The sequence below is a fragment of the Porcisia hertigi genome, chromosome 30 (genome assembly GCF_017918235.1).
Source record: "Porcisia hertigi strain C119 chromosome 30, whole genome shotgun sequence".
NCBI lineage: Eukaryota > Euglenozoa > Kinetoplastea > Trypanosomatida > Trypanosomatidae > Porcisia > Porcisia hertigi.
Window position 1 is genome coordinate 1,189,688 of NC_090589.1, and position 25,257 is coordinate 1,214,944.

At 54.3% G+C, this 25,257-nt stretch overlaps 12 protein-coding genes across 12 annotated transcripts; all 12 read right to left on the bottom strand.

Moving 5' to 3' along the window:
• Positions 1-559: 559 nt before the first annotated feature.
• Positions 560-1,366, bottom strand: JKF63_03065 (uncharacterized protein; the record flags this gene model as incomplete). The annotated part of the gene is made up of 1 exon (XM_067899086.1): positions 560-1,366. One exon carries the CDS (start codon positions 1,364-1,366, stop codon positions 560-562), a length of 807 nt encoding a protein of 268 aa, XP_067755530.1.
• Positions 1,367-2,756: 1,390 nt separating this feature from the next.
• JKF63_03066 (uncharacterized protein) lies at positions 2,757-3,431 on the bottom strand (the record flags this gene model as incomplete). Its single annotated transcript, XM_067899087.1, has 1 exon — positions 2,757-3,431. One exon carries the CDS (start codon positions 3,429-3,431, stop codon positions 2,757-2,759), a length of 675 nt encoding a protein of 224 aa, XP_067755531.1.
• A 1,547-nt stretch (positions 3,432-4,978) lies between these two features.
• On the bottom strand, positions 4,979-5,452 carry JKF63_03067 (uncharacterized protein; the record flags this gene model as incomplete). Its single annotated transcript, XM_067899088.1, has 1 exon — positions 4,979-5,452. The coding sequence occupies one exon, from the start codon at positions 5,450-5,452 to the stop codon at positions 4,979-4,981; it is 474 nt and encodes a 157-aa protein (XP_067755532.1).
• A 1,187-nt stretch (positions 5,453-6,639) lies between these two features.
• Positions 6,640-7,467, bottom strand: JKF63_03068 (uncharacterized protein; the record flags this gene model as incomplete). Its single annotated transcript, XM_067899089.1, has 1 exon — positions 6,640-7,467. One exon carries the CDS (start codon positions 7,465-7,467, stop codon positions 6,640-6,642), a length of 828 nt encoding a protein of 275 aa, XP_067755533.1.
• A 1,027-nt stretch (positions 7,468-8,494) lies between these two features.
• On the bottom strand, positions 8,495-9,112 carry JKF63_03069 (uncharacterized protein; the record flags this gene model as incomplete). Its single annotated transcript, XM_067899090.1, has 1 exon — positions 8,495-9,112. The coding sequence occupies one exon, from the start codon at positions 9,110-9,112 to the stop codon at positions 8,495-8,497; it is 618 nt and encodes a 205-aa protein (XP_067755534.1).
• A 1,034-nt stretch (positions 9,113-10,146) lies between these two features.
• On the bottom strand, positions 10,147-11,763 carry JKF63_03070 (uncharacterized protein; the record flags this gene model as incomplete). Its single annotated transcript, XM_067899091.1, has 1 exon — positions 10,147-11,763. One exon carries the CDS (start codon positions 11,761-11,763, stop codon positions 10,147-10,149), a length of 1,617 nt encoding a protein of 538 aa, XP_067755535.1.
• A 1,179-nt stretch (positions 11,764-12,942) lies between these two features.
• On the bottom strand, positions 12,943-15,321 carry JKF63_03071 (uncharacterized protein; the record flags this gene model as incomplete). The annotated part of the gene is made up of 1 exon (XM_067899092.1): positions 12,943-15,321. One exon carries the CDS (start codon positions 15,319-15,321, stop codon positions 12,943-12,945), a length of 2,379 nt encoding a protein of 792 aa, XP_067755536.1.
• Positions 15,322-16,066: 745 nt separating this feature from the next.
• Positions 16,067-17,158, bottom strand: JKF63_03072 (uncharacterized protein; the record flags this gene model as incomplete). Its single annotated transcript, XM_067899093.1, has 1 exon — positions 16,067-17,158. The coding sequence occupies one exon, from the start codon at positions 17,156-17,158 to the stop codon at positions 16,067-16,069; it is 1,092 nt and encodes a 363-aa protein (XP_067755537.1).
• Positions 17,159-18,037: 879 nt separating this feature from the next.
• JKF63_03073 (uncharacterized protein) lies at positions 18,038-18,352 on the bottom strand (the record flags this gene model as incomplete). The annotated part of the gene is made up of 1 exon (XM_067899094.1): positions 18,038-18,352. One exon carries the CDS (start codon positions 18,350-18,352, stop codon positions 18,038-18,040), a length of 315 nt encoding a protein of 104 aa, XP_067755538.1.
• Positions 18,353-18,953: 601 nt separating this feature from the next.
• Positions 18,954-19,301, bottom strand: JKF63_03074 (uncharacterized protein; the record flags this gene model as incomplete). The annotated part of the gene is made up of 1 exon (XM_067899095.1): positions 18,954-19,301. The coding sequence occupies one exon, from the start codon at positions 19,299-19,301 to the stop codon at positions 18,954-18,956; it is 348 nt and encodes a 115-aa protein (XP_067755539.1).
• A 2,701-nt stretch (positions 19,302-22,002) lies between these two features.
• On the bottom strand, positions 22,003-22,719 carry JKF63_03075 (uncharacterized protein; the record flags this gene model as incomplete). The annotated part of the gene is made up of 1 exon (XM_067899096.1): positions 22,003-22,719. The coding sequence occupies one exon, from the start codon at positions 22,717-22,719 to the stop codon at positions 22,003-22,005; it is 717 nt and encodes a 238-aa protein (XP_067755540.1).
• Positions 22,720-23,111: 392 nt separating this feature from the next.
• On the bottom strand, positions 23,112-24,257 carry JKF63_03076 (uncharacterized protein; the record flags this gene model as incomplete). Its single annotated transcript, XM_067899097.1, has 1 exon — positions 23,112-24,257. One exon carries the CDS (start codon positions 24,255-24,257, stop codon positions 23,112-23,114), a length of 1,146 nt encoding a protein of 381 aa, XP_067755541.1.
• Positions 24,258-25,257: the final 1,000 nt, after the last annotated feature.

Sequence of the window (25,257 nt, forward strand, 5' to 3'; positions counted from 1 at the left end):
TCTTATCCTTTCCCGTCCGCATTCGCCAGCGAGAGGGGTGTGCTGACGCAGCAGTGACGGAGTCAGTTAAAATTGAGTCTAATTTGGGGGGGGGGCTCTCTCTTTTTTTGTCCTTTTCAACGCTTCAAGCAGGGGATTTCACACCGGAGCATAAATCAATCAAACCACACACACACACACACACACACACGGAGGTGCTCAATGTATAGCCTCTCGTGACGCCCACATCCCCAGAAGCTGATATTCTCTTACTCGTATTGTTGCGGAAAGGGGTGCTGGCTCATCTAGGCACACAGAGAAACAAAGGCACGGAGACGTGCAGACCCCTCGAAGATGCCCACGCAATCGTTGAAACAATAACCTCGATGCCCAGCCAATACAAGCGAAACGCACATCGCAGAATGCTACGGACACACACACACACCTACACACCTACACACATGCACGCACCACTATCGCCCAACTCTCTCCACGAAACAAAAAACATCCAAGCCAACTTAAAAGATCCCAATGTGAACAGGAGTAAAATGAAAAGCGGAAAACAGCCGAGCGTCTCTCGCTAGGCCTGACCACACCGGAGGAAGTAGTGCTCCACCAAGCCCCAGTTGCACGTCTTGAAGAAATTCTGAACAAAGCGCTCAATCTCATCTCCTTCAACCTCCTCCGCCGCCAGTGGATAGTCGTAGCAGTACGCAGACTCGTGTGTGTTCAGCGCTAGAAGTGGAATCAAGTCGCTGCCGATAGGGCAAGTTCCATGGTCGAACGTGAGAACGTCAAACGCCTTACCAGTCCAGACGAGATACACCCATCCACCAGCGGCCTGTTGGGAAAGTGCGGCGACCGTGAAAAGTCGTTGCACCTCCTGCACAGCGTCTACAGTACCGTTTCGACTATACTGCAGCTGGAGCTCTTCCTTGAGCCGTGCCGGGACAGCCGTGCCCCACGGACGCAACGAGCGATACCAAAAACAGTAGTTGAAGTGTTCCGACGCGGCGGTGTGGATGACGGCGCGCGATGCATCGAATGAGGAGTTGCGGATGACCACGTTCAGGTTGTGCCCCTCAAGGTCAGACCCCATGGTGTGTGCATTCAGCTGTTCCACCGCTGCCTTGTGAAATACATGATACTGAACATCAAACTGTTTTCTCGTCATGAGCGGCGCGACTCCCTGGCCAACATCGTAGTCAATACGGGGGAGATAAAAAAAACCCTTTGCATCCCTCTCCGCATCTGCCGTCGCCGCCGCCATCTCTGTCATGCGAAAAGCGCGCGTGACACCATATGGCGTGGCGACGGCGGGGTTCACATGAATCGATGCCCCTTTCGGCACGTACTCGCAAAAGCGTCGCAACAGAGAGACGCGCATGGGTGCCACCCAAACGAAAAAAAGGGGGAGGGGGACTAAAGTATCGATGAAAGTAGTGAGTTAGTTATATATATATATGTATATATATTATATATATATATATATATAGGATCAGCGGGAGAAACAACCAAGATGGGGAGCAAGCAAGAAGAGCAACGGTCAATAACGCGTAGGACAGCGCATAAATGCGTGTTGACGAGAGTTCAGACGCACGCGCAGTGTGTGAAACAGGCCAAACGAGTGGTGTACATCAGCATCAGCATAGAATGAAGAGAGGTCGTTCACCTAACGCGGAGTGATGACAACTCCCCGCAGACTTACTCTTAGCGTTCCTATGTGAAGCGATTGTAGGATGAAAAGAAAGAAGCCTATATGCGCAAGGCATCGGAGCAACACGAGCGCGCCCATACGTACGTTGCCTTCTCATCTCACACCTCTTGCATGCAGTCGCTCCCTTAGAACGTATCTCTTCGTTTTTTTTCCACAATCTCAACAGCATGAGAGAAGAGCAGTGCCCTACTGCTGGTCATCGAGGAGAGAGTGTGTGTGAAGAGCGAGAGCTGAGGTCAGTGGTGTTACTGCCTTTCGCTTTTTTCTGCTCTTCTAGACCGGCACCTCCTTGCCCCGTCACCACCACCATCCATCGCTCTCTCCCAATGTAGGCTCAACGAGCCGTTTGAAATGCGCAACTGTATAAACAGTGGGGATAAAGCGGAAAGAAAAAAAAGAGAGGCAAACATTAAAAAACGGAACAACAAATAAGACGTGACTGGCTAATGACACATCGCTAGCTCAGAAAGGAAGCAGAAATATAGGTCTAGTAGTCAAGAGAATCACCAGCCAAGACAGACATAGGAGGGGTAGGGGGAGGAGGGTAGGGGGTAGGGGGTATCGACAGTAAAACCCGTCTTCGCTCACTGCCCCCCCCACACACACACCGGCATCTCACGATAGTTGGCGCCGCTGGTGTTTTCCCTCTTACTTTCCGGCTCCACAGACCCTCTTTTTCTTCTCGCTTTCGGGCAGGAGAGAAAGTGCTGATTCGCAATTCGTCTGCAAGAGGGGAGACAAACGAGAGCAGTGGAGTAGACACGGGAGGGGGGGGGGGGGGGGCAGTAGCATTAGTGGCGAGATGTGTAAACAACCCATGACCCCACATCTGTATTTGTTGGGGGTGTCGACTGCCCCATCGCACACTCAGAGGGCCCCCTCCAAGGCAGAGAGTATTGAGTCCAGGGAGCAGGTACAGCGAGCTGGTGAACTGCTACTATCACTAGTGCAGTCAAAGTGATCCCCGTGACAAGAGGTGGAAAAACGGAGATGCCCAGCAGCCCCCCCCCCTCTTGCACCACAATGGAGACCGCTTCATTCTGCCCCACCCCCACGGATATCAAAAGGCCTGGCGACGCCGGAAGTACGTGGGGATACGCAGACTGCGAAGACGCATCTCCCACAAAAGCACCAGTGGGTCGAGCAGTCCGTGAACGACGCCGTTCCAAAATGTGCGCAGCAGAACTGGCATAAGAGCCAGCCGGCTGCGGCGCGTATTCAGGTACGTGTCGTGGAATGGCGCGTGACTTAACCGGTACCGCTGCGGCTGTGATGGGGTGATGGTACAAGCAACGTGCACCAAACGTGCAGCGACCAGTCTGCACAAATCACCTACAGACCTTCGCTGCTTTGCAACGGTGCACTTATCGATCCTGCTCCGCCGGGGTCGGCGTCGGTACACACCTGGTGGGCGCGGGATAGGCGCCGCCCTCTTCTCAACTGGAGACATCGGCGAAAGGCTCTTGGAGCGGTCTTCGAATCGCCAATGTTGGACAGCGGTCAGGTCACCGCTCTCTGATTCGTTCGACACTTCACTGGGAAAGCGAAGCGATGGGAAGTCGGGGTTGAACTGGACCGAGAACCGCTCATCGTCGGTGAACACGTCCAGCCCCCTCATCGCCTCTATCACCTCGGGCGCTATCGATACTGTGGTGCTGCACGGCTGATGAGACGAAATGCGAGGGGTGACACAGGAGTCAGAGCGCCCTCTGTCATGGCTTCCCCAGCTGGTCATTGTGGAGCATAGCGATAGCTGCCCTGATCCCACACCCGCCTCCGCTGCTATGCACCCCCATCCGTGGATGTAGAGCCCAGCGACAGGGACCGGTAGGAGCGCCCCTGGACCGAGGTGAGGCTCACCGAACCAATGCCCTTTATCGAGACTGGTCCCTCCCTCGCCTCTTGATGCACTGCGCACGGGAGTCCCACGATGGTAACTCCAGAGAAGCTCCGCCACGCGTCGGCAGTGCCCTTGGTACGCATCAGCTCCTCCAGAGCCGAGTACAGCAAGGCGTTGGATATGGCAGCCGCCCCACGCGCAGTTGTGCTACTCAGCGCAGTCTCTGCGTTGTGAGAAAAGAGACAGCGGTAAAGGAGTTGGGCAGCCTCATACCATGAAAAGGGGGCCAGGGTGTGGGGCACGCGCCGTCCACGTACTTTGAAAAGACATCCCAGAGCTCACGGGAAAAATTCGTTGGGCTCCATGACGCCTTCATCACCGTTTTCCTGCCCATCCTGCCGCGACGGTACATCCCCCCTTGAGCCCATTGAGAGAATGGAGAGAGGGATGGAAAGAAGGACAGAAGCACAAATGACGTGAGCAAAGATGTGAGCTTGTTTGCTTGGGTGTGCACGCACATGAAATCTGAAGGAAGGAGAACAGACGCGTATGCCTTGTTGTACATTCTTGTGCATTGCGAAAAGAATGAGAAGAAAAATGCTTCACGAAGTCGCAAAAAAAAAACGCCTCATGGGCAACAAAAAACTGTTTGCCCTCCACCTCCCGTCACCCTCTTCTCTCTCTCTCACATCTGCAACCGCGCCAATGAGGATGTGTGGCTGGGGGTCTCACACCGCTTAGAGGGAGGTGAAAATGCGTCCGCAGAGAACCGATTCGAATGCGAAGACCAAAGCAGAGAATTCAACAGAGGGAAGAGAGGTGGAGAAGGGGGGGGAAGTAGGGAGAGAGGGGAGGGGGGGGGGGGCGCAGGTAGCAGAAAAAGAGGTCTTTGTGATTGAAAATTGGGGAAATTCAGATGAAAGCGCACGTAATCGACCCCATCTAGCGGGTGAGTGGGCGTACACACCGTTTGGTCCAAGTGGAGGAGGGCGAAGGCCGGTGAAGCACACGAAAGAGATAAACAAATATATATATATATATATATGTATATATGTCGACATACACGCTCGTGGCGGCATCTCGTGGACAGGTGACCACACACGCACATACACTGCACAAAAGAATGTATGTCGGTGTCCTCGTTTTTTTCTCTTCAAGGTGTGGTGAAAGAATGCAATGGTTTTCTCTCTTGCTGGATTTCTGCGCGCTGTTTCTTGTTTTTTGGGGGGGAGGAGAGGGGGGGTGTAAAGAAATCAAGTCATTGCGCGCATCTTCTTTCCAGGAAGCGTGTGCTCGTCACGACAAGCCAGAAAAACAAGAGCCCACGCCTCTGACGAGATGATTTGTTTTTGTTTCTTGTACTCGCCGTCGGGCCAGCGGTACGGAAAAAAAAACACCAAACGAAGACCATGCTCTAGCTTTGCTGTGGCTGTGGTCAGTGCTCACGCCTCCAGGAGCTGAGAAGAGGTATACCCGCCGCGGCACGTCACGTACATGTATAAAACAAACAAATAGTAGTAGCCGGGAATGCAAAGCAGCAAAGCACCCACAACCACCCCTACACCGCGCGCCTTCTCTTCGCAATACTGTGCGGTACAGCCGATGCCGACCACCATTAGCATAGTGCCTACACCCGACATGAAAAAGCCGTAAAGGAACTGCCTCCATGCGACCCAGTAAAGATGCTCAACACGCAGGCGTGCCTTGGTCGGATTCGCCGCGCAGAGCCACTCGAAAACGGTGCGGTTGGGGTAGTCCTTCGAGTTGCCGTCGATGGTACGGTAGAACGCATCCTCTTCCTCCTCTGACTCCAGGCTGCGCTTGCATCGGGCTTTGCTGGCACGACGCAGCCGCTCGCGGAACGCGCTGAGCGTGCGCGGTAGATGCTCATTGCTGCACTCGCCTTCGGTGGCCATCGCCTGCCACTCCTCGCTAAACCACAGACGTTTGTGGTTCACGAATACCGAAGGAGCTGGGTGCACGCTGCCGCTAATGTATGGTGACGGAAAAAAGCAGCAGGGGGGAAGAAGATCGACTTCGGTCTTCGCAACGTCACGCGCTTCAACAACGGGGCCTCCAGAAAACAAGAGCAGAAGAGACGAGATGTGCAGGGAGCGCACCTCAACGCTGCGGGAGGTAGATGACAAAAAAAAAAGCTGAACTTGCGGGGTTATGCCGGGGTGTCCACCGGTTGAGTCTTGCTGCAACGCAGGTGTACTTTGCAGCTTCGTGCTCGATTCAGAAAGGGGAGATGACGTCAAGAAGAAAAAAGGGTCAGCACAGTCATCATGACGAGAGTGGATTCACAACGCCAGCAGAATCACCCTCTGAGGGAGCGGTGCGCTACGCCGACGGCGAGGTATGTAGACCGTCTTTTTTTCAACCTACCACCGGCTTCGCTGATCAGCGCCTCCACCTGTCGAGTTGAGGAGTAAAGTCAGGAAAGAACATCACATTGGCGCCCCACACCCTCCTCCCCCCCCCCTCTTGTCGGAATGTCGCCTGCGCAGGCTTTCGCTACTCTACACTGTTTCCTTGCTTTTCGCTGTTCCTCGTTCGTATTTTTGAAATGGTTTTCTTTTCGGGGGGGAGACGAGGAGGAGGAGGGGGAGGGGGAGGGGGAGGGGGAGGGGGGGGTCTCCCTGTCTTGCCGATATCGCCATCGACGGCTCGCCAGATGAGCGAAGGCAGTGTGGGGAAAACGAAGAGGCTTTCACGGTAGGGACACACAAGAAAAGGTGGGGCAAACACTAAATCATTAGCAACGCTACGCAGAGGGCAATGCAGAAAAGTGCGGGAAAGGGACTTGACCAGAGCAGGTCTGCAGTGCCGAGACCACGGCCACCTCATCCATGCCATGAAGATCAGCACCCGATAACCTCCTTTCTGGTCGACTGGGCACCAAGAAACAGAAGAGGGAGGCCAATCGGAATTGAAGCAAACGGTTGGCAACATCTCACCACCACCACCACCACCCACCCACCCACCCACCCCGAGCAAAGTGCTTTCGAGCACTGCGATTGAGCCTTCTCTGATGCTCTCCAGACCACACGCACACAAGCGAATGCACGCCGCCGCCCTTTTCACACTCCAACAGCAGCGACTAGAACAGCTGAGGAAAGTCACGCCGCAACGCGTCCATTATGTCGTCAGTCGACGAGCGAGGGTCCTTTGCACGGCCTGCCGCGCGCACCATCGTCTTCGCAAAGCGCAGATCCTTTGCCGACGACAAACACGCCGACACCGCCGCCACCATTTCCGGCTGTGATGTGCGATAGCCTTGGAACATGGTGGGGTAATTCTTTGTAATAAATTGGTCGAACGTGAGAGTCGGATTCGTGCGTGCCGCGTTCTCGAACTCGGTCTTGATTCGATTCTGCTCACTCCGAGGATACAAAGCACGCAGCAAGAGAAAATAGGCAGCTGAACCGATTGGCAGCTCCCACCACGGCAGGCCTTGCATTGTGTAGAAGGTCGAGTTTGAGTTAGCCAGCGGTACCATTAGCATGAGCAACAGAAGAGCCGTGAGGTAAAACATTAAATTGAACATTTTTCGGGCCATGTCAGGAGTTACAGGCAGCTGACCTGCAGAGGGTGCACCACCCCCGCTGCCCATGCCCCATCCAGGACCCAACCCAAAGCCGCCACCCATGTTTCCCGCACCCGCACTGGAACCGCCTTGCTGAGGTGGCAGACCCTGCTGTATTTTCTGCGCAAACTGCTCGCGCAGGTGGCGCTCCCGCTCTAGCTCCTCCCTATCCTCCTCTGCGGCCGAACGTTGTTGGGTGCTGTTGCTGCTAGTGCCGTTGTTAAAAGCCACGCAAGTGGTGTGGAATGACCGTTTTACCACCGCACACACCGAGCCGCTACACACAAGTGCGCATGACGACGGAAACGCTCGCAATGCAGACAAGGGGTGCCTGCTACGCATGATGCTGACGCTAAAATGACCAGTGGATTCACAAAAAGAAAGGTGATTCACACGCACCCCGCGGTAACAACAACAACAGAGAAAAAAAATAGAACGCAGAAAGTGTGGAAAAGGTAAAAAGGGCAATGAGACAGCTGGCACCCGAAGAGGAGTCGGGGCGATCCTGTACGTGATTGGGTACGCTTGCCGATATGACCTGTGAATAAATGCGATACTGTGTGTGTGTGTACGTGCGTGCAAGCGGCGTTCGATGCAGGGCCGCGATTTGAAACTGCCCAGCTCTAGAGATACACGTCGCGGTGGGAGAAGGGGGAAGAACGATTAGCGAGGCTTGTTTGATCATTGATCCACGTGCAAGAATGTGGTGCACAGCATCAGGGCGGCAGACAGCAGGCGCAGAACTCAAAACACGAGCAAATCCAAAAAGGGGGAGTGGAAAAAGATGAAAGTGCATGTATGAACCTGCACAGCCGTCGACATGCGTCTCCGCATCGGGAAAGAGGAAAACAAACGGATGTAACCTACTAAACGTGGTCCCATAAAAATGCAGCGAGGCAACAGAAACACCATATTGGGGGAAGAGAAAAGCCCTGCCCCCCCCCTCCCCAAATATCTGCGCTAGAGTCTGCGTGCGCTATACCCACCCGGATCTCTTCAAAACTGCTCTGCTTCGCTGTGTGTAACTGGGTACCTTAGTGGGTGTGTAGCACGTGTTTCTTGCTACCCCACTCGAATTCGAATGCATGTGGACCCAGCAGCACCCCCCTTTTTTTTTTACTCGACCCACGCAAATGCGAATGGACATGTCCTATAATTTTTTTCCTTCTTCCTTCCTTCTCTCTTGTAAGATGTGTAAAGAACGTTACCTCCGCCACGTCATCGCACACACGACGCATCCCTCCTCCCCTGCACTCCCCCACAGGGAGGAAGAGAGAAGAGGGCCAAAGAAGCATGACCTCTTGAAGCAAGCACGCCACCATCGAACATAGGGAGGGGGAGAGAAACAGGGGCGTGGCCAACGTGCCCTTCAGTACAGCGCTCCATAGCTGCTCATCTTACGAATGTGCATACGAACCTTGACCCGTTTGTTATCGTACACCTCACGGTCAATCGCCAGCTCTTCGGCGCCGGGCAGGTATAGCCAGCACCAGTTGTGGCCTAAGTCTTGAATGCCTGTTCGCCGATCCTTCTCCCTGAATTCGATGAGTCGTGGATCGATACGCACCTTGTACTGCTCCCACAATTTCTGTGCGACATCCTTCTTGCGCAGCGGGCAGTTGAGCAGCCACCCTTGGCCCCAGCTTTGGCGACCAAAGAGAAGGTAGCCTGTATTCACACGCCAGTAAACGTCAAGCCACTGCCGCTTGCGTGCCGCAAAGTCCAGGAACTCGGCGTTTCTCTCAACGAAGCGATCATACTGCTCCGAGTCCGGGTTGTAGCACCACACACCTTGACGGAACTCCGCGTTCGGCGCCACCGCGTTCCCCTCCGACATGTACTTCTGTGCCATCTCCCGTTTGATTAGACGCTCCTCACCGGCAAAGCCTCCTTGTGGACCGAGAATCGTGCGGGTGAAGATGACCGGAATGTACTCCAGCTGCAGCTCCGGGGCCATCTCCCGGAGCAGACGCGACCACCGCAGCATCGCCGTGAGATCCGCGGATTCGCCCTCTTGAACGCACTTGTCTCGCCGCCTTTCTATAGGCGTCCGTAGAACGTCGCCCAGTGACAACGGCTGCCGCGTTGTTTTGTGGTTCCCTTCTTTTTTGATTGAAAGCCCAAAAGGCAAATGATGTAACACACGTACAAAAGGAAGGAAGGTACGCAGACGAAGAGTGGGAAAAGCAGCGAAGCGGAAATTTTTTGTTGTTGTTTTTAGAGGAGTTATATGTCATAGATGCAGGGAGTAGGGGAGGAGGAGGAAGGGAGGTTGCTGCATGAGATGTGTGCGTGCAGGCCTCGCGCGTGCACCGGTTCCTTTCGCCTGCCTTCGACCGCCGCCACAGAGCAGGCGAAGCTCCGTCGCAATCACGTCTTCGACAGAAACGACAGTTGAGAGAAGAGAATCAAGAGGCGTGGGTATGTGGCTGATTTCATAGTGGCGTTCAAGGGCCTGAATAGAACAAGAAGAAAAGACTGAAGTATCATGTGAAGACAAGTCTACCTCCTTCGTGTACTCCCTGCACAATCCGTCACCAGCATACCGCCCCCCCCTCTTCTCGCCAGAACAGTATGGCACTCATCGGAAAGCTGAATATGAGCCTCGAAAACAGACAGGCGGGGGAAAAGGGGAAAGGGGAAAGGAGGAGGAGAGGGGGGGGGGAGAAGCCCGCCCCCCGACGCCGCTCTCAGCGTTTCACAGAACGTGGAAAGTGTTCTTGAACTATTTGCTCAACCGTCAGCCAATGAAAAAAAGGAGGGGAGGGGAAGAAAAAAAAAACAGAATAGCTTTGCTTCAGTGACAAAAGCAGGAGCGAGGGACAAGAAGTCCAGCGCACCCCTTTCCCCCTTCTCGGACACAACGGAGCCACACACTCCACACCTCATTCGCGCGTCATGACGCAACACCGACGAGGCGCCTTGCGCATACAGACCGCAGATATCCAAGACCAAACCTATGCTATAGCGGACGAACCGACTCGACAACACGGCATCTGACTGCGCACAGGATTGTGTGAATCACTTTCGACGCTTGTCGGGTGTCGGGCGGTAATCACACACGCTCGCCTCCGTCGTAATCATTAGTCCAGCCACGGAGGCGGCATCAACTACGCAGGACCGCACCACGCGGAGCGGGTCCACAATGCCGGCTTCAAACATGTCCACATACGCGCTGTTCTGCGCATCGTATCCCATAGAAGTCTCTTGATACTCAAGGACATTCTCAACCGTCACGGCGCCTTCTTCGCCAGCGTTTTCGCTGATCTTTTTCAGCGGAAGACGAACAGCATTGCGCACAATCTGAATGCCAGTGCGGCGGTCCTGCTCCATCTCCTCATCGCTAAGCAACACCTCATCAAGCTTCTTCGAGGCGTGTAAAAGAGCCGCTCCGCCGCCAGCCACAATGCCCTCGCCGAGCGCGTTGCGGGCCGCGTTGAGCGCGTCAACCACGCGATCCTTCGATTCGCACAATTCAATTGCAGAGCGACCACCTACACGAATGACGGCGTAGGTATTATTAAGTTTCGATATGCGCTCCCTCATAGCCTCTCGGCTCTCCTCCGTCATGAGACGCCCCAGTCGACTCTGCAGAAGTCGGACACGCGCTGACGTGTCACCGGCGCCGCAGAGGACAGTGTAGTCCATGGTCTGCTCCATGTGCTTTGCAGACCCCAGCAGGCACTCCACTTGATCCACATAGCCGACGGAGCTGACCTTCTCCACTTTGCATTGGCAAGAGCAGGCAACATCATGCAGTTCTTCCTCTTTCAGCTCTGGCACGCACACCACGCCGCACTTGACGATGCCACGCCCGTGGTTTTGAATGACTGTCTGAAGCACCGGTTCAGAAAAAGAGGGACCGACCACGACCAACGGTCGCTGCTTCGCCCGTGCCACTTCCAGGAGCCGCACCACATCCCGCACCGCCTCCAGCGGCTGTGCAGTGACGAAAACCAGCGGGTTGTCTAACCTACTGCGCAGCTGGGTGCTATCCGTCATGAGGGCACTGGAAACAAATCCGTGCTCGGTGCTCCAGCCATCGTGCCTCGACCACTCTGTTGTGGCTGTGTTGCCGTCTAGGACAGAAATAAAACCGTTGACGCCGACTGCCTGCACCGCCTGCGCAATCAGGGTGCCAAGGAATCGCTCACCGTTCGCGCTGATGGTGGCTACATTCTCAAGCATCGCGAGGTCCTTGACGGGGCGGGTCTGCTCAGCCAAGTCATCGAGGATAATTGTGACGGCCGTGTCGATGCCGCGCTTGAGGTCCATCGGGTTGGCGCCGGTTGCGACACTCTTGTAGCCCTCGGCGAAGATACTCCAGGCAAGGATGGTCGCCGTCGTCGTGCCATCTCCTGCCACATCATTAGTTTTGCCAGCCACCTGTCGAATTAACTTCGCTCCAATGTCTTCAAACTGGTCGTGGAACTCGATCGAACGGGCCACCGTAACGCCATCCTTGGTGATCTTCGGCTCTCCGTTTGGTTGCCGGATGATCACATTCCGGCCCTTGGGGCCCAGTGTCACTCCCACGGCAGTGGCGATACGCTCGATGCCGGATAGCATCAGCTGCCGTGCCTCTCCACCGAACTCGATGGACTTGCCCCTCGCCCAGCGGCGCGATAAAAAAAACATCTGTCGCGTCGAGGCGTTTAGGCACGTGCAATCTGTACCTCGACCAGGATACGCAGAGAGACGGTATGGGGTACAGCAGCACACTGTGAAGAAGCGAGCAATCCGACAAAGTGAGTACGCCTGCGCTACACATCTTGGGTCTCCCATGCACGTGTGGCGCATGCATAAAAAAAAAAGAGAAGTGATGAAATGCCCAAATAAAAACGCAAGACAGTCGAACGTATCAGGAACCATGGTAATGTCGCTGGGGGGCGCCGAGACAGCGCTTTGCGGAAGATGCGGAGGAGAGAGAGAACGCGCGCGCAGGAGCCCCCCCCCCCTTGATGCCCTCGTTTCTTACCAATCCCCATCATCGATGGCAGAAGGGAATCGAGACGCTCCTCAAACGCACATCGATGGACAGCCGCGGTGTCACGCACAATGAGCAAAATAAACAATGCTGTCTTTCCTCACCGCTGCGCATCTCTCGAAAAGTACGCAGCGATCTACTGGGAGTCAAATGACCAACTCTCACATTTTCCCCCTCCCTCGGTGGTGCCCGCAGCACCGCAGACTCGTGAGCGAGTGTGCACACAACGTCACGCATGTGTGTGTGTGTGTGTGTGTGTGTACACGGATGCCTTTCGCGTGCGCTTCTATACAAAGAGGGGCCATCTAGAGAAAGACCCAGCACGAGCAGATGAATGCGGGGGGGGGGGGGGGTGCCAACCGCTCGGACTGCTCTCTGCCCCCCCCCCCTGACCTTTTCCCCCCTCCCCTCTCCATAACCTCACCTTTCCACGACGAACCCGCATTCTTCATTGAGGGCCACAGATGAAATGGTGAAGAAATACGAAGGAGGAGAAAAATATTTGACAAAAGCCGAATTTTTTGGGCTTCTGTGTAAACCGATGAGAACGCCGTTGGTGGAAGCAAGGAGATAACGGTGTCTCCAAAGGGTTCTATATACTCTCAGCAGTTCATCTCGGGGTCATTACATTCTACATCAGCAACACTCCCCACCCCCAAAAAAAAAACGCGCGACTATCTGCAGGAAAGACCTGGGAAACAAAAGGAGAATCAGCGAAGTGGAGTGTGAGGGGCAGCACACCGTACACCTTAATGGGCCGAAGGGAGTGGGGAGAGGGAATATGCTTCTATGTTCCGAATGGGAGAAAGCAGACCAAGGCAGAAGGATTCTCAGCCTATGCTCTGTAGAACTGCACGCTGTCGTGCCAAATCCATTTGAAGGCGAGACGCCGCATTGCACACTAGCGGCTCCCCGCGATGCACCCCCACACCCTCTCCACTTCCGTCGAAAACGTGGTTTCGATCCCCCATAAAATGAATCATCAGGCGCTCCTGCGAGCTGGCCGCCTCCTCGGCCTGACGGCGAATTGTTTCGAAGCGGTTTAGCAGGTCTTTCTTCTCGAGTTCAAACCTCTCACGCTCTTGCCGGAGTGCTTGAAGCTCCGCTGCAGCGGTGTCGCACAGACGCTTGTGCTCATCTTTCAGGTGGCATGCCGTGGACCGGTCCGATTCAATGGACTCCAGCTTCATCTTGTACTCCTCCTCACGGGAGCGCAGAGCCTTGAGGAGGTCGGTCTCGTCACGATTCTGTCGCTCCCGAATCATGGACGCCTCCGCGCGCTCTCGTGCAATGGCCACGCGCTCGCTCTGCAACTCTGCCATCGCCTCCATCTTTTTCGCTAGGAACTCCTCAAACTGCTGCTCTAACATCTTGCGCTCTTGTGCCACCTCACCGAGCATGAGCCGACGCTCCTTTTCTGCTTGCTGGCGGAGGGTGTCGTAGTGGGCGTGGGCCTCGCGAAATGTGCGACGGTCCTCCTCGCTGCTCTTGCTGAAAGAAGATAAAGCGAGCTCAAACTTGGCGTACAGACCAGCCACACGGACTCGCTCGGCCGCCACTGTCTCCTGACTCGCCTTCATCTCTTCCACCATCGCGTCCAGCACAGCCTGCCGCTCGTCCAGCTGATGCTCTTTTTGCTGCAGCACTAATGAGCGCTCCGTAAAGAGCCTCTCGTTCATAGCTTTCGTAGCCTCCATCGTCTCCTGCATGGTTGCCACCAACGCCTCGATACGACGGGTGTTGCTGACATGTCCTTCCATTGCTGCGAGCTGCTGTGCATGCTGCTGTTGCAGCTGCTCCAGTGAAGCCTCATAACGCTTCGCCATCATGTTGAGCTCTGCCTTCTGCAGCTCGTCCTTGCGCACACCGTCGGCCTCCATCTGCCGTCTCACCTCCTCCAGCTGAGCACGGTACCGAGCACTCACCTCCTCTATCTGCGCCGTGAGCACGAGGCCGTCGTGGTGACGTGATTCCTCCTCAGCCTTGGCGCGCCGCTCCTTGTCTATCTTGTCCATCTCCTCGCGCAGATCCTTTTCATTACGCAGCCGCGTCGCGCGATCCTCGAGGTCGCGTTTCAGCCGCGCCTCCCTCTCCTCCTCATCCCTGTTCAAGCGCTCCTCCAGGAAAGTGCGGAACTTCTCGTCCCGCTGCTCGGCCATAGCCCAAAACTTGGCCTCCCGCTCCTCGCGCTCTTTCAGCTCTTTTTGTAGCTTCTCCGCACGTGCCATGTCCTCGCGCCGGTCACGCAGCTCTCGTTCACGGCGGTAGCGCTCGTCCTTGATGAGCCGCTCCTTCTCAGCTGCAACAACGGAGAGGTTAAGCTCGTGGAACACCTCACGTACATCTTGCGCGAGACGCTGAAAAAGCGCGTGCGCCGCCTCCTCCTCCTCCGCGCGGCGCAAGCCGACGGCACGCTCGTGTTCGCGGCGACGGCGGCGCTGTAGCTCCGCTTTAGAGATACCAACCTCTGCCTCATCCACATCCTCGGCTGCGTCACTCACACGCGTCTTCGCAGCTGCACCGGTAGATGACGCGGCGGTCTTACTTGCGGCGCTTGCAACCGCCACTTGTTGAGAAACCTGTTGCCCTACAAGATCGCTGAGACGCTGCGCTACCTCTTGCTCCCGCTGCTGTTGCGCGGCCAATTGCCGCTTGAGCTCCTCTTCGCGCTGACGCATTTCATCGGCCTTTTTTGCTTGATCAACCTCCCACTTGGCAATGCGCTGCATCACCTCTTCCTTCTCCAGGCGAAGCTGCTCCTGCACAGTAGCATAAAGCCGTGCCTCCTCTGCCTCTACGTCGGCCATGAGTGTCTTTGACTTGCTGGCAGGGGTCATCGCTGCCGCGGGTGGCGGTGTACCGACAGTAGGAATGTAATCGTCACTGTCCACTGGCTCCTCAAAGTCGTCGGCGTAGTCGTCGCCATAGTTGTCCGACGTGGTTACGGTTTTGCTGCTGGAGATCTTCCTGCTAGAAGAAGAAACGGGTCCGTCGCCTTCAGAATCAGGTGTCCTCTCTTTTCCCTCCTTTGACTTTTTGGAGTCGCGAGCACTTTTCTTTTTCGAGCGACTGGTGGACCTGGGTGGGTCGCGCACTTCTTGCATCGTTTCTGATGGACCGATGTAGTCGTCGTCGTCATCTACGGCGGCGAATGAAAAGCCCTTTCGTGACGTGAGAGTGAGACTTGGAGCATTTTTTAATGACGACATGCTGACCTCAGTGAATGGGAAAAAGAGCTTTTTTTATACGTGTGTGTGTGTGTGTGTGTGCTGCTGTTGTCGTCGTCACTACTGTTGTGGCGGTGTATAATCCGGCTTCGGTGAACCAAAAAAAAAGCACGCAGAAAATGTTGAAGTTGAGTGCTAGGAGCTGCGGTGATGGCGGTACACACAACTTCAAGTGATGAGTACACACACGTCACGAAAAGGCTACCATCAACCTATGGCAGAGAAAAAAAAAGAGTCAAGAGATCGATGGGAAAGTGGCCAATACACGTGTTTTCTGGAGCAAGTGTCAAAATACTTTACCTGAACACCAGAGGCTTCGCCTGGGCGCACAAGAAAAAAAAAGTCAAACGCCTGCGTTTTTATCGTTTTTGTTGTTGCGTCCTTTCATTTTTAACACGTTCTCGAGCGATTAGTTCTTCCACCTCCCTCTTGTTTCTCAGCAGCCACATGCACAATGCAGCCTCGGCTCTGTACCCCTACCAGCTTGCAACGAAAATGGCGGGTGGAATGAGATGAGCTCCAAGCCAAGTGCCATCTGTGAGATGCATCCCTCTCAGAGAGAGTGAGAGTCCAACACGAATGACACTGAACACGGGGTAGTGACTTCACATTGAAGGCTAAGAGCAGTCGAATATAAACATGTAGAACAAGCGGTGACGCAGAAAGGAGGGGAGGGGACAAAGAGAAACCCCACACAGGGGCACGCAGTTTTGTGGCATGGAACGGCCTAAAACATGGACGGCACCCAGCTTTGCATTTTCTGAGCAAAAGGCATCCCCTGCTCCAACCCATGACTCCGGCGAAGCGCCTGCACACCCTCAGGAGACAGTAATTTTAGCTGTTGTAACAGATCGAAATCGAACTTTACTATCCACTTCAACGCTGTATGGAGAAAGAGGTTCACATCCCCCGGCGGATACGCCTGAAGCAGCGGAACGACGTCACACATCGCCTCCCCCAACAAAATGGTGCTACGCAAGTGGTGACACATTGCCGCCGCAACGAAGAGGGCCGCGTTTCGAACTTCGTCACCAAATGACAAAAGAAAGTCCCACACACGCAAGCTGTCTGCTATGTTAAACTCATGCATGAATAATAGCATGATCCACCGCAGCGCATAGTGCTCTGCACGAATTCCCAGATGCTCAAGGTGCTGAAACAGCGGGGGATCAAAAAATCTCAAGACATTGTCAAACAGTCTCATAGTACTGGTGAGCCCACACGCTGTATCAAAGTCGAATGAGCGGTAGAAGTCATCGCCAAGATGTGCAAGAAGTGTTTGGAAACAAAAAAAGACATCCGCTTCGACAGATAGCGTGACATTCGATGGTTTGCCTTTGGCAAAGGCGTAAAGGAGGTGGGCAACGTACTCGTTCATTCCTTGTACATATCCGAGTGCTTTGTTTGTCATTGCCGTGCTGATTAGTATTCTGCGCAACGCATTCTGTGATGGGGTGAAGTGTGCGACCTCGTCCGCCGTGTCATCTTGGTCAACCACTGGCCGGTTCGCACCTGCAAGGAAAAAGTTCAAAGACGGCATGGTGCGCGGCACGTCAATGTCGATGAGGTGTGAGACTTCGCTTGGTTCAAGCTTTGACAACTCAGGGTTAAAGCCACAAGCTTCTAAAACCCCATTGTAATCCTGAAGTCGCTCCGCCTCGATCACGCCCCAAAGCCTTGTAGATGTCGGATAAAACCCTATGATAACTTTCCAAGAAACAGGGCGTGCATTTTCGTGCAAACCGCGACGGCAGCTCCTCAGCAATGCTTGAAAATCGATCGTCTCTGCATTCAGAATATGATCGATGTTTAGGCTCATGCTGACAGTGGTGATTCTCCTGTGCTTTGGCGACAGCGCCAATAGAAAAAAAAAAAGCCGAGTCACGAGGGAGAGGGGGGGGGGCGGGGGAGGGATTGTACTTCCCCTTTTTTTGAAGTGTACTAGCAGAGATTCCACACCCGCCAATGGACTGCTTCGCTACCGTCGCCCAAACCTCGCTACGATTACGCTAATTGTTGATGTGTTTTCTGGAGGTTGAGAAGCAGCCATGTAAGGCAGCTAAGCGGCACTCGTTCTCAGCCTTAAGTTCCCACGAACATGACACAGAGCATGCGACACCACTTCCGCCATGTGAGGTGAGCCACAATAAGTTGGTCGGTGGTGAATGAAGAGAACCAAGCACTGGAGGAGAGGGAGGAGGAGGAAGACAAGGTAAAAAAAGAGTACAGCACGTTCATCACGAACAGCACTACCAGAAAGTATTCATTCGGAATTGAGATATGTGCAGTATGCAAGGTAACCACTCTCGAAAAAAAAACCACTCGCAGATGGAACGATCCATGCCTACGTATTACCTTCGGAGTCGGAAAAGAAGACGTCGCTATTTCACTTCCTCGATCTGAGAAATTCAACTGATAAACAGGGAGTAGAAATTTCTGGGGGGAGAGAAGTTCAGAGACAAGGGGCCCACACGTTACTTTCCTGCCTCCTACCGCTGTAGAAGTGAAGGTTACATGGCGAAAACAAATAGTTGTGGTCGCTGAAAGCGCACTGAATATGGTATTCTCGTCTCCAACCTTCAGATTGTCGAAGAAGACTACTAATTGGTTATTCTAGAGAGAACTAGGGCTTCCTGTTGACCAAGCTCAGGGCGTAGTCTGCTTCTATTTTTTTTTTCTGTGCCCCTTTTGCACGGTATTACGGTAAAGGGTTCACAGCATCGAGGAAGGAAATGACGGTTCGGGTGAAGCTCGTCTGAGTATCGATGACAGGGTATACTAATGCCATGCGACCATCCGGGAGGGCTACGTAAGCACGGCGGTCAATCCTGTCATACGTCGTGGGCTCCTCGTCCGCGAGGTTCGAGCGGTAGTATGAACTCTTAGAGACAATAGCACAGACTGCGATCATGAATGCAATAGTGGGGGCATGAAAGGCCAGGGCATGTAAACGGCTTGTGTAGGTTTGCGGGAGAAAGAGGCTCCACAGAGGGCGCTTAACGGTGGCAGGCATTTTTGAGGAAGAATCGGAACTGCGGGTAGAGCTTTTGTTCTGCAAGTCATAATGCGCACAGCAAACAATTGGGAAACGACGTAGAAAACGAGAATGCAGAGAAAAGACACTTTGTGGAGATATGAGCCAAGAGCAGCGGAGAAACTGCCCCCAAACATGGAGCAAAACAAACACAGCCCAAAGCAGTGACCGTTTTACCCAGGGACGAATCGCTGATTACAGCGCAGGAGCTCCCTACGCTTCGCACGCGTACATGCACAGGAAATACGTCGACTTATAATGTTGCTCCTTCGGTTGCTAATAAACTCTTGCCCGAGACGGCACAATAGTGAGTACTTTCCAGGATTGACTTGCGTTGTGGCAAATACAGGGGTACCAAGTAAATGAAACAAAATAAAGCTTATGACTAGATACAAACGTAGAGGCCCAATCGAAGGTGGAGTACCATTTGAGAAGTTTCTTTTCCTTTGTAGATTTGTATAACACTATTCAAGGCACTTTTTTTTCTTCTTCGTGGGATTTTTCCTTTTTACCTTTACATCGGTGGATAGTTGAATCAAATCAAACAATGGGAAGAGTGCGCGATGTTTGTACATTCAGCTTACGCGCGTGAAAAGAAGAGCTTCGTGACCTCGCCAGTGTGGTTCTCGTTCGGCACGCTGCTCGAAGCACGCAGACGCCAGCCTTCTTCTTCAAGGGCCTGAATAATTACGAAAAACATGGCGGACTTGTGGAGCTCGTCGCAGAAGTGCTGATGCAGTTCCACGCGCCAGTGATCCGGGTTTGAGAGGAAAATAAACTTCGGGGACTCCTTGCCGGGATTCACAGCTGTTGATGTCGCCAGAGGGATTCGCGACTCCAACGCACGAATTGTGTCCTCGCGGATAGTAGAGCCAAGCATCGTGATGACTGGCGGGTTGAAGGCGCAGGAGACGCAGAGGTTCGGCATTGTAAAAAGCGGTGACGGGGGTTGTTGCGAGTAGTTTTCGGCTCAACTTTGAGGCTGACAGTGACAGAGAAGAAAGGCGGGAGGTATGATAAAGATAGTAGAGAAAGAGCGATGACTAAATACAAAGCCAATGATATTTGTTGCCAGGTCTGTGATACCCAGTGCAGAAAAATATGAGGCAGTACGTAAGAGAGTCCTGCTGCGATACCAAGGTTTATACTGAGGCAAAGCTGTAAAGAGGCGCTTCACAGGTTCGCCTCATCAGGCAGCACTCAGATGCTTAAAAATGAGCAGCATGTTTTACCCCTGTTAGACGAGTAAAAGTTCTACAGCCATAGTGCGTATTCTGACGATTTCACAATGTTGCAAGAAGAAAAGACAGTACAGTCACAGTTGCAAGTCTGTTTGATAACGCACAGCGATTGATTCTACACATCAGCGGCAGTGTAGCTTCGGGTTCGGTTTTGTTCAAAGCTCAATAGGAGTAATTCAGACGTCTACAAGGGACCCACAAACCTTAAGGGATAAAGTTTCGTTCGTCTTGCTGTTAAAATCTCCTGATACACAGAAATCTCAAAAGACACTTAGAGCCGTGGGGAAAACGGGATAAAAACTGCTTGGGCTACCCAGAGAGGGGAGGAGAAAAAAAGAGCCAGACCCTGGGGTGACCTAGACGGAGGGAGTATCTCAAGGGTGAAAAGAGAGATTGAAGGAGAGAAACAAGAATGAAAAGGGTGGTCTCCTCAACTTTAGACACTAATTTTCACGCGACGTATTTAATATGGTGGTTCACTGTCGATTCAATACACCCTCTTCACTCTGGCTCAGCACCTTTGAAATTGTTGGTCTAGCTGTGTGGTGAGAGGGGGAGGAGGAGGAGGAGCGAAATTATATGAAAATGTTACAGAGAATAAGGTATGACCTCGCGTGCTGGTACGATAAAGTTGTTTAAATGTGTAAGCTGCTAAATTTACATTAGCTTCATACACGACTGAAGAAGAGCTATACATTCGTTCACACAAAACTTTCCATGACTTTTTTTTCGACATATCTACCTGAAGAGGGGGGAGCTATTGTTCAACAATGCTAGACCGGTGTCGACACTCCTCGCGACCTGTGTGCCATCTGCCGGACTCCCCACCAAAAAAAAAAAGCTCATTCAGTACGCTTCAGCTGAATGGGATGAGGCATGGCAACTCAGGCGAACTGCCCTGACGCCGTGTAGCTCAAGGTCGATGGTGAACGTGAACAAATCACTGACTCACAACGTCTTCTATCGCTTTCAAAGGAAAAACAAATGGGCTTTCGCTGTGCATTCGCAGGGCGAAAATGTCTAATCACAGCGGTTATCTGTGGCAAGCATGTAAATCCACGAACCATCCAGCTATTCCAGGTGAACTGAGATATCGTATGGACCCTTGTGTGCAGAGTAAGAAGCCGCCCATGGCACCAACAAATCGTAATTCACTTTCGGAGTACTGGATAACGGCTCTGTATACTAGCGTTGCTGGTAGGCATGTCTCTTCTCGTCTTCCTCCAGGGCCACGGCAGCTCAGTTACCCCGGGAAGTGTCGAACAAACACATCATTGCATTTATCGTTATTATTCGCAGATTCTGCCGAGTCCACAACCGTATCCTACTCCCTCTTGAAAAGCAGTTCGCAGCTGTAAACAGGACCCTATACCTTCAAGGCGTGCGGAAAGACATACAAGCGTGTTCCTCACCCCTTTTGTGAGCAGTGCAAACATATCATCAACAAAACTACGGTGGCAGGAGAGTGTCTGAAAGAACCCTCATTGTGAGTTATGTATTTGCTCTAGTCCGTGCAGCACCGCGAATGATTTTCCCCGACTCAGTGGCAGCAATGAAATCCACCACCACCACCACCCGGGGGGAGGGAGGGGGGGGGGAAGGGCACTCCCATCCTGTGCGGCAACAGAGTTCAACAGCACACCAGGGAGAGAATCTGGTCTGCACTTGGACTACCCGCTCCCCCCCCCCCCCGGCAAAAAAAAGGGGGGGGCGAACTCAAGCCGCATATGAGAAATGAGTCGTAGAGAAATTACCTCATTTGGTGCGGGTTCGAAGTGGGTGATATACACGTAGCTGTAGTGAGATCTAGCATAAAATGTCAACCTTCTTGATGGTGCTTGACGCTCGCAGGCTGACATACGATGCTGTTGCCATGAAGCTGGGGGAGAAGCGGTGGAAGATGGTGTCGCCATGGTGGATTTTTATTCGTCCCGATTTCCTCCTTACCGCATAACGTTTTCGTCTGGCAAAGCCCAAAACCCACCACGCCCACCCGACATGAGCGTCATTACAAGCGGCTGCTTCCCCCCCCCCCCCCACCTCATCGCGCTAACGCGGCTCGGCAACTCCGCTTTGAAAATAGCAAAGTTTTTTTCGGGCCCTGGAAGACTCAATGCCCGCCCTTTCTCGAGGAGATATCGGCAATGACAAACTATGTGGTTACGCCCCCCCACCTCCCCAGCGCAAAAATTGAGAACCGCGCCAGTGTGCCTCCACAGTGCCGCAGGGTGGATGTGGCCGTTTGTGGGGCGCTGGCCGGCCCGCCCAAACCCCCCCCCGCCGCGGGCCCGGCTGCCCCTACCTACCAGGCGAGCCAGCCCCCCACGCCCCCCCCCGCCGCCGCCGCCGCCCCGGGCGCGCGAAGCCCCACAACACCCCCATAGCACCCTAGCCAAGAAAAAAAATCCCAACCACAACGCCCGCCCAAAACGAGGCGCGACGCGGGACCGTCGCCGTGAGCGTGACCAGTAGCTGCTCGCGTTTGAGCGTTAGGTGGTTTTTCGGTTCTCTCCCCTGCGGCTGGTAGCCGCAGAAAAGCGACGACGCGCAATCACGGACGAGGGCGCCCCACCGCACTGTTGCGTAACCCGTCCAGCACAGCATCTGTATGCCAACTACGATGGCGCATATATTTCCGGCGACCGCGACCGTGACTTTCTTCAGTGCGATACCGCAAAGTGAGCCAGCCACGGTGTTCGCCAGCACCGCGCAGAAGGCCCGTGCGAGACGGACATCGCCCCGGTTGTGGCGGTCCGCGTCGCGCGCGGAAAAGGAGCTCGCCCCAAGTGATCGCCGCGTTTGCGATACCTTGCTGGGTGCCGGAGGGGTGCTGCTGCACGGGGTGTCTATGTCGCTGTGACCGGCACCGGTGAGCCCAGGAGTATCATCGGACGATTGATGCTGGGCAAAGCGATGCATAGTCTCAGCGTGTAGCGCCTTGAGAATGCGCTCCTCCTCTTCCGCCCGATCAGCGAGCCAGGAAGACGGCCGCTGCCGGTTCGGATTGACTTTTGAGGAAGCATCCAAATCATCGAAAAATGTCTGTCGCAGTGTGTCTATGGGGATGACGTCGTGAGTCACCGGACCAATGGGCACCTCCTCCATCACTTCGCGTGTGTTGCGGACAATGCACAGCTCTGCGAGGGGGGGGGGAGGGGAGGGGATACGTGAAACAACAAAGAAAAGCGACACACCATTCGGGGGGAAGTAAAGGTTGGAAAGGCAGGCAGCGCTGGTGCATGGTGTCCTTAAAGGCATGGTGCCACATGGCGCCTTTCTGAGCGGGGGAGGGGGGGAGGGTGCGGACGCCAGAGAGGATAAGACTGAGCGAACGGCTTCGTTTTTACGTTGTGACCGCCGACGCAAATATACACGAGCTCGAAGTCCCAGCCTTGAAGTGGTGCTGCGGAATACAGCATGACGAAAAGTGTGTGTGGTGGAAAGCCTCCCTCGCATGAACATTTTTTTTTCCGTCTCGTTTCTGTTTCGTGGCACTATCACACGTCGGCCGCTGCAACCACTTCGTTGCTTACAGTGTCGCGCACGAGCAGTTCCATCTCTCCGGCCGCCTCGTCGTACCCTACTCCAACCACCTCGTACGGGGTCGTGGCGGCACTAGCAGTTCTTGACCGTGGCCATGGAGTGCCGGGTTGTACCCCGAAGAGTCCCCGTGCGAGCCAGACGGAGTTATCGTAGCGGTCATGACCCGTTATGCTCATGTACCGCCGTGGATCCTCCTTCACTGTCAGTGGGCTACCAGGAATGGGTCCGTTGTAGTCGAGCGCCACGGTCCCCAAGGGCAAAATCAGGCAGCCGTGTAAAATTGGAGCGAGGCAAGCGGCTGGCGCGCCAGATGGATGCCACATTAGCGCCGGCGTCGTCAGGGATGTGAGGCGATCCACGACGCCGACACTAACGGCGACGCCATAGCGACTCAGCACCTTTGCCCCATGTTGCACGTGTGCGCCAAATACGTTGGTGACCTCGGTGGTGATGTCGAGGTACCGCTTCGTGGCCTGCGCCCCACCACACTGATACGGAAAGTCGAGATGCAAGGCGCCAGGGTGCAGCCGAGACCCACACTCCAGCAGGCGACTCATGCCCGCCAAGGAGAAGTGCCGACGGCGGGCGATTCGGTAGAAGGCGTCCAGAACACCACGCGGCGACACGGTGTGTGTGGGGGATTGGTTAGGCTCAGTGAGCAGTTCTTTAGTGACGGCCTCCATCAGGCAAATGGAGCCAAGGGATGACGGTGTGTCACCGGCTGCGCATTGAGGTGGTGGACGCAGACGAGCGCGGCCACGCAGGAGTTCCAACTCCGACACGACAAACCCTCCGGGCAAGCCCGTGGTGTGGACGACAAGCTTCTCCTTTATGTCCGCTTCGGTATCGCCGTCTTCGCAGTGACCAATGATGGTCAGTGGTACTGTCAAGTCCGTGCCCACCTGCAACGCACAGAGGAGCCCCTCCTCCGTAATGGGAAGGGGTTGACGAAGGATGTCCTGCAGCTGTGACCGCAGCGGCGACAACAGGGTCCGTGAGACAGCACCCATGCGGGTAGTTAGGGCTTTGGGACTCGCGCTGTTACTGCCATCTTGTGCGCCGCGCGTGAGGAGCGGGAATGCCGTGTGGACTGCCCTCATCTTTCCTGTGGAGTGCTGGGGGGGGGGAGTAAGGGAGGTGCAGGGGTCAGGAATGGGAACTGCGCGGTGTATCCCCCACCTTTGTCACCCACCGGATGGCTCAGCGTGCGCTGTGTCTTTCTCGCATGAAGTGGCAGGCAGTATTAAGGGCCGCGATGTCCACAACAGCAAAACAAAAATACAGGGTGAGGCACCAAGGTGACGCTGGGTCGTCTAAGGAGGAGGGATATACATATCGCGGACCAGATAGAGAACCAAGCGCCCCAATACGGTTAGGCTTATTGGCGCGCTATGCTGCTGCTACATACATGCTCCCTATCGCGTGCACGTGGGGAGGGCAACCGCGGAGCCTTTGGGGCTGAACGGTTTGCCATTGTCATCGCCAAGGCTTTGCATCACCTTGCACCCCTATTGTGTGACATAGGGCATCAGCAGTTGCTCTTGTGCGGTGGTGAAGAAAGATGCCGTCGAGGTCTTTGCGGAGCAACAAAGAACAAAGGGAATGAAGCGCCCCCACGGCCATAACGGCTTCGCTACATACAATGGTATGCAAAGCGGGGAGAGGAGGAGGAGGGGGGGCAAGAAAACTGCAATACGCCTTAGCATTGGCTAACCAGTAGGGCAACGTTGCGGGATGAAGAAACCCGGATACGATATAGTGAAGCCCCGGCCAGCATGCGTTGGCGTAGGAGTGGAGCAGAGACAGCAGCAGACACAGACCTGGGAACGCACACACACACGTGACCGCACTACTACTCTTCGAGGTGAATAAAAACCACCTTTACGTTTTGTTTAACCACAGAGCAGGTTCACAAGTATAATACACACACACACACCAGCCTCCGTGGACCTATCTGTTGAAGCAATACGGCGACCTCATGATCGTCCAGGGCAGACTGTCGTCCCCCTCCCCCCTCTCTCTCTCATCGAACCAGGTCATCCGGCTAGTGGACCCGTGCTCCTGGCTTGCCTTGCTTTCTTTCCTCCAATGCCCGCTGCA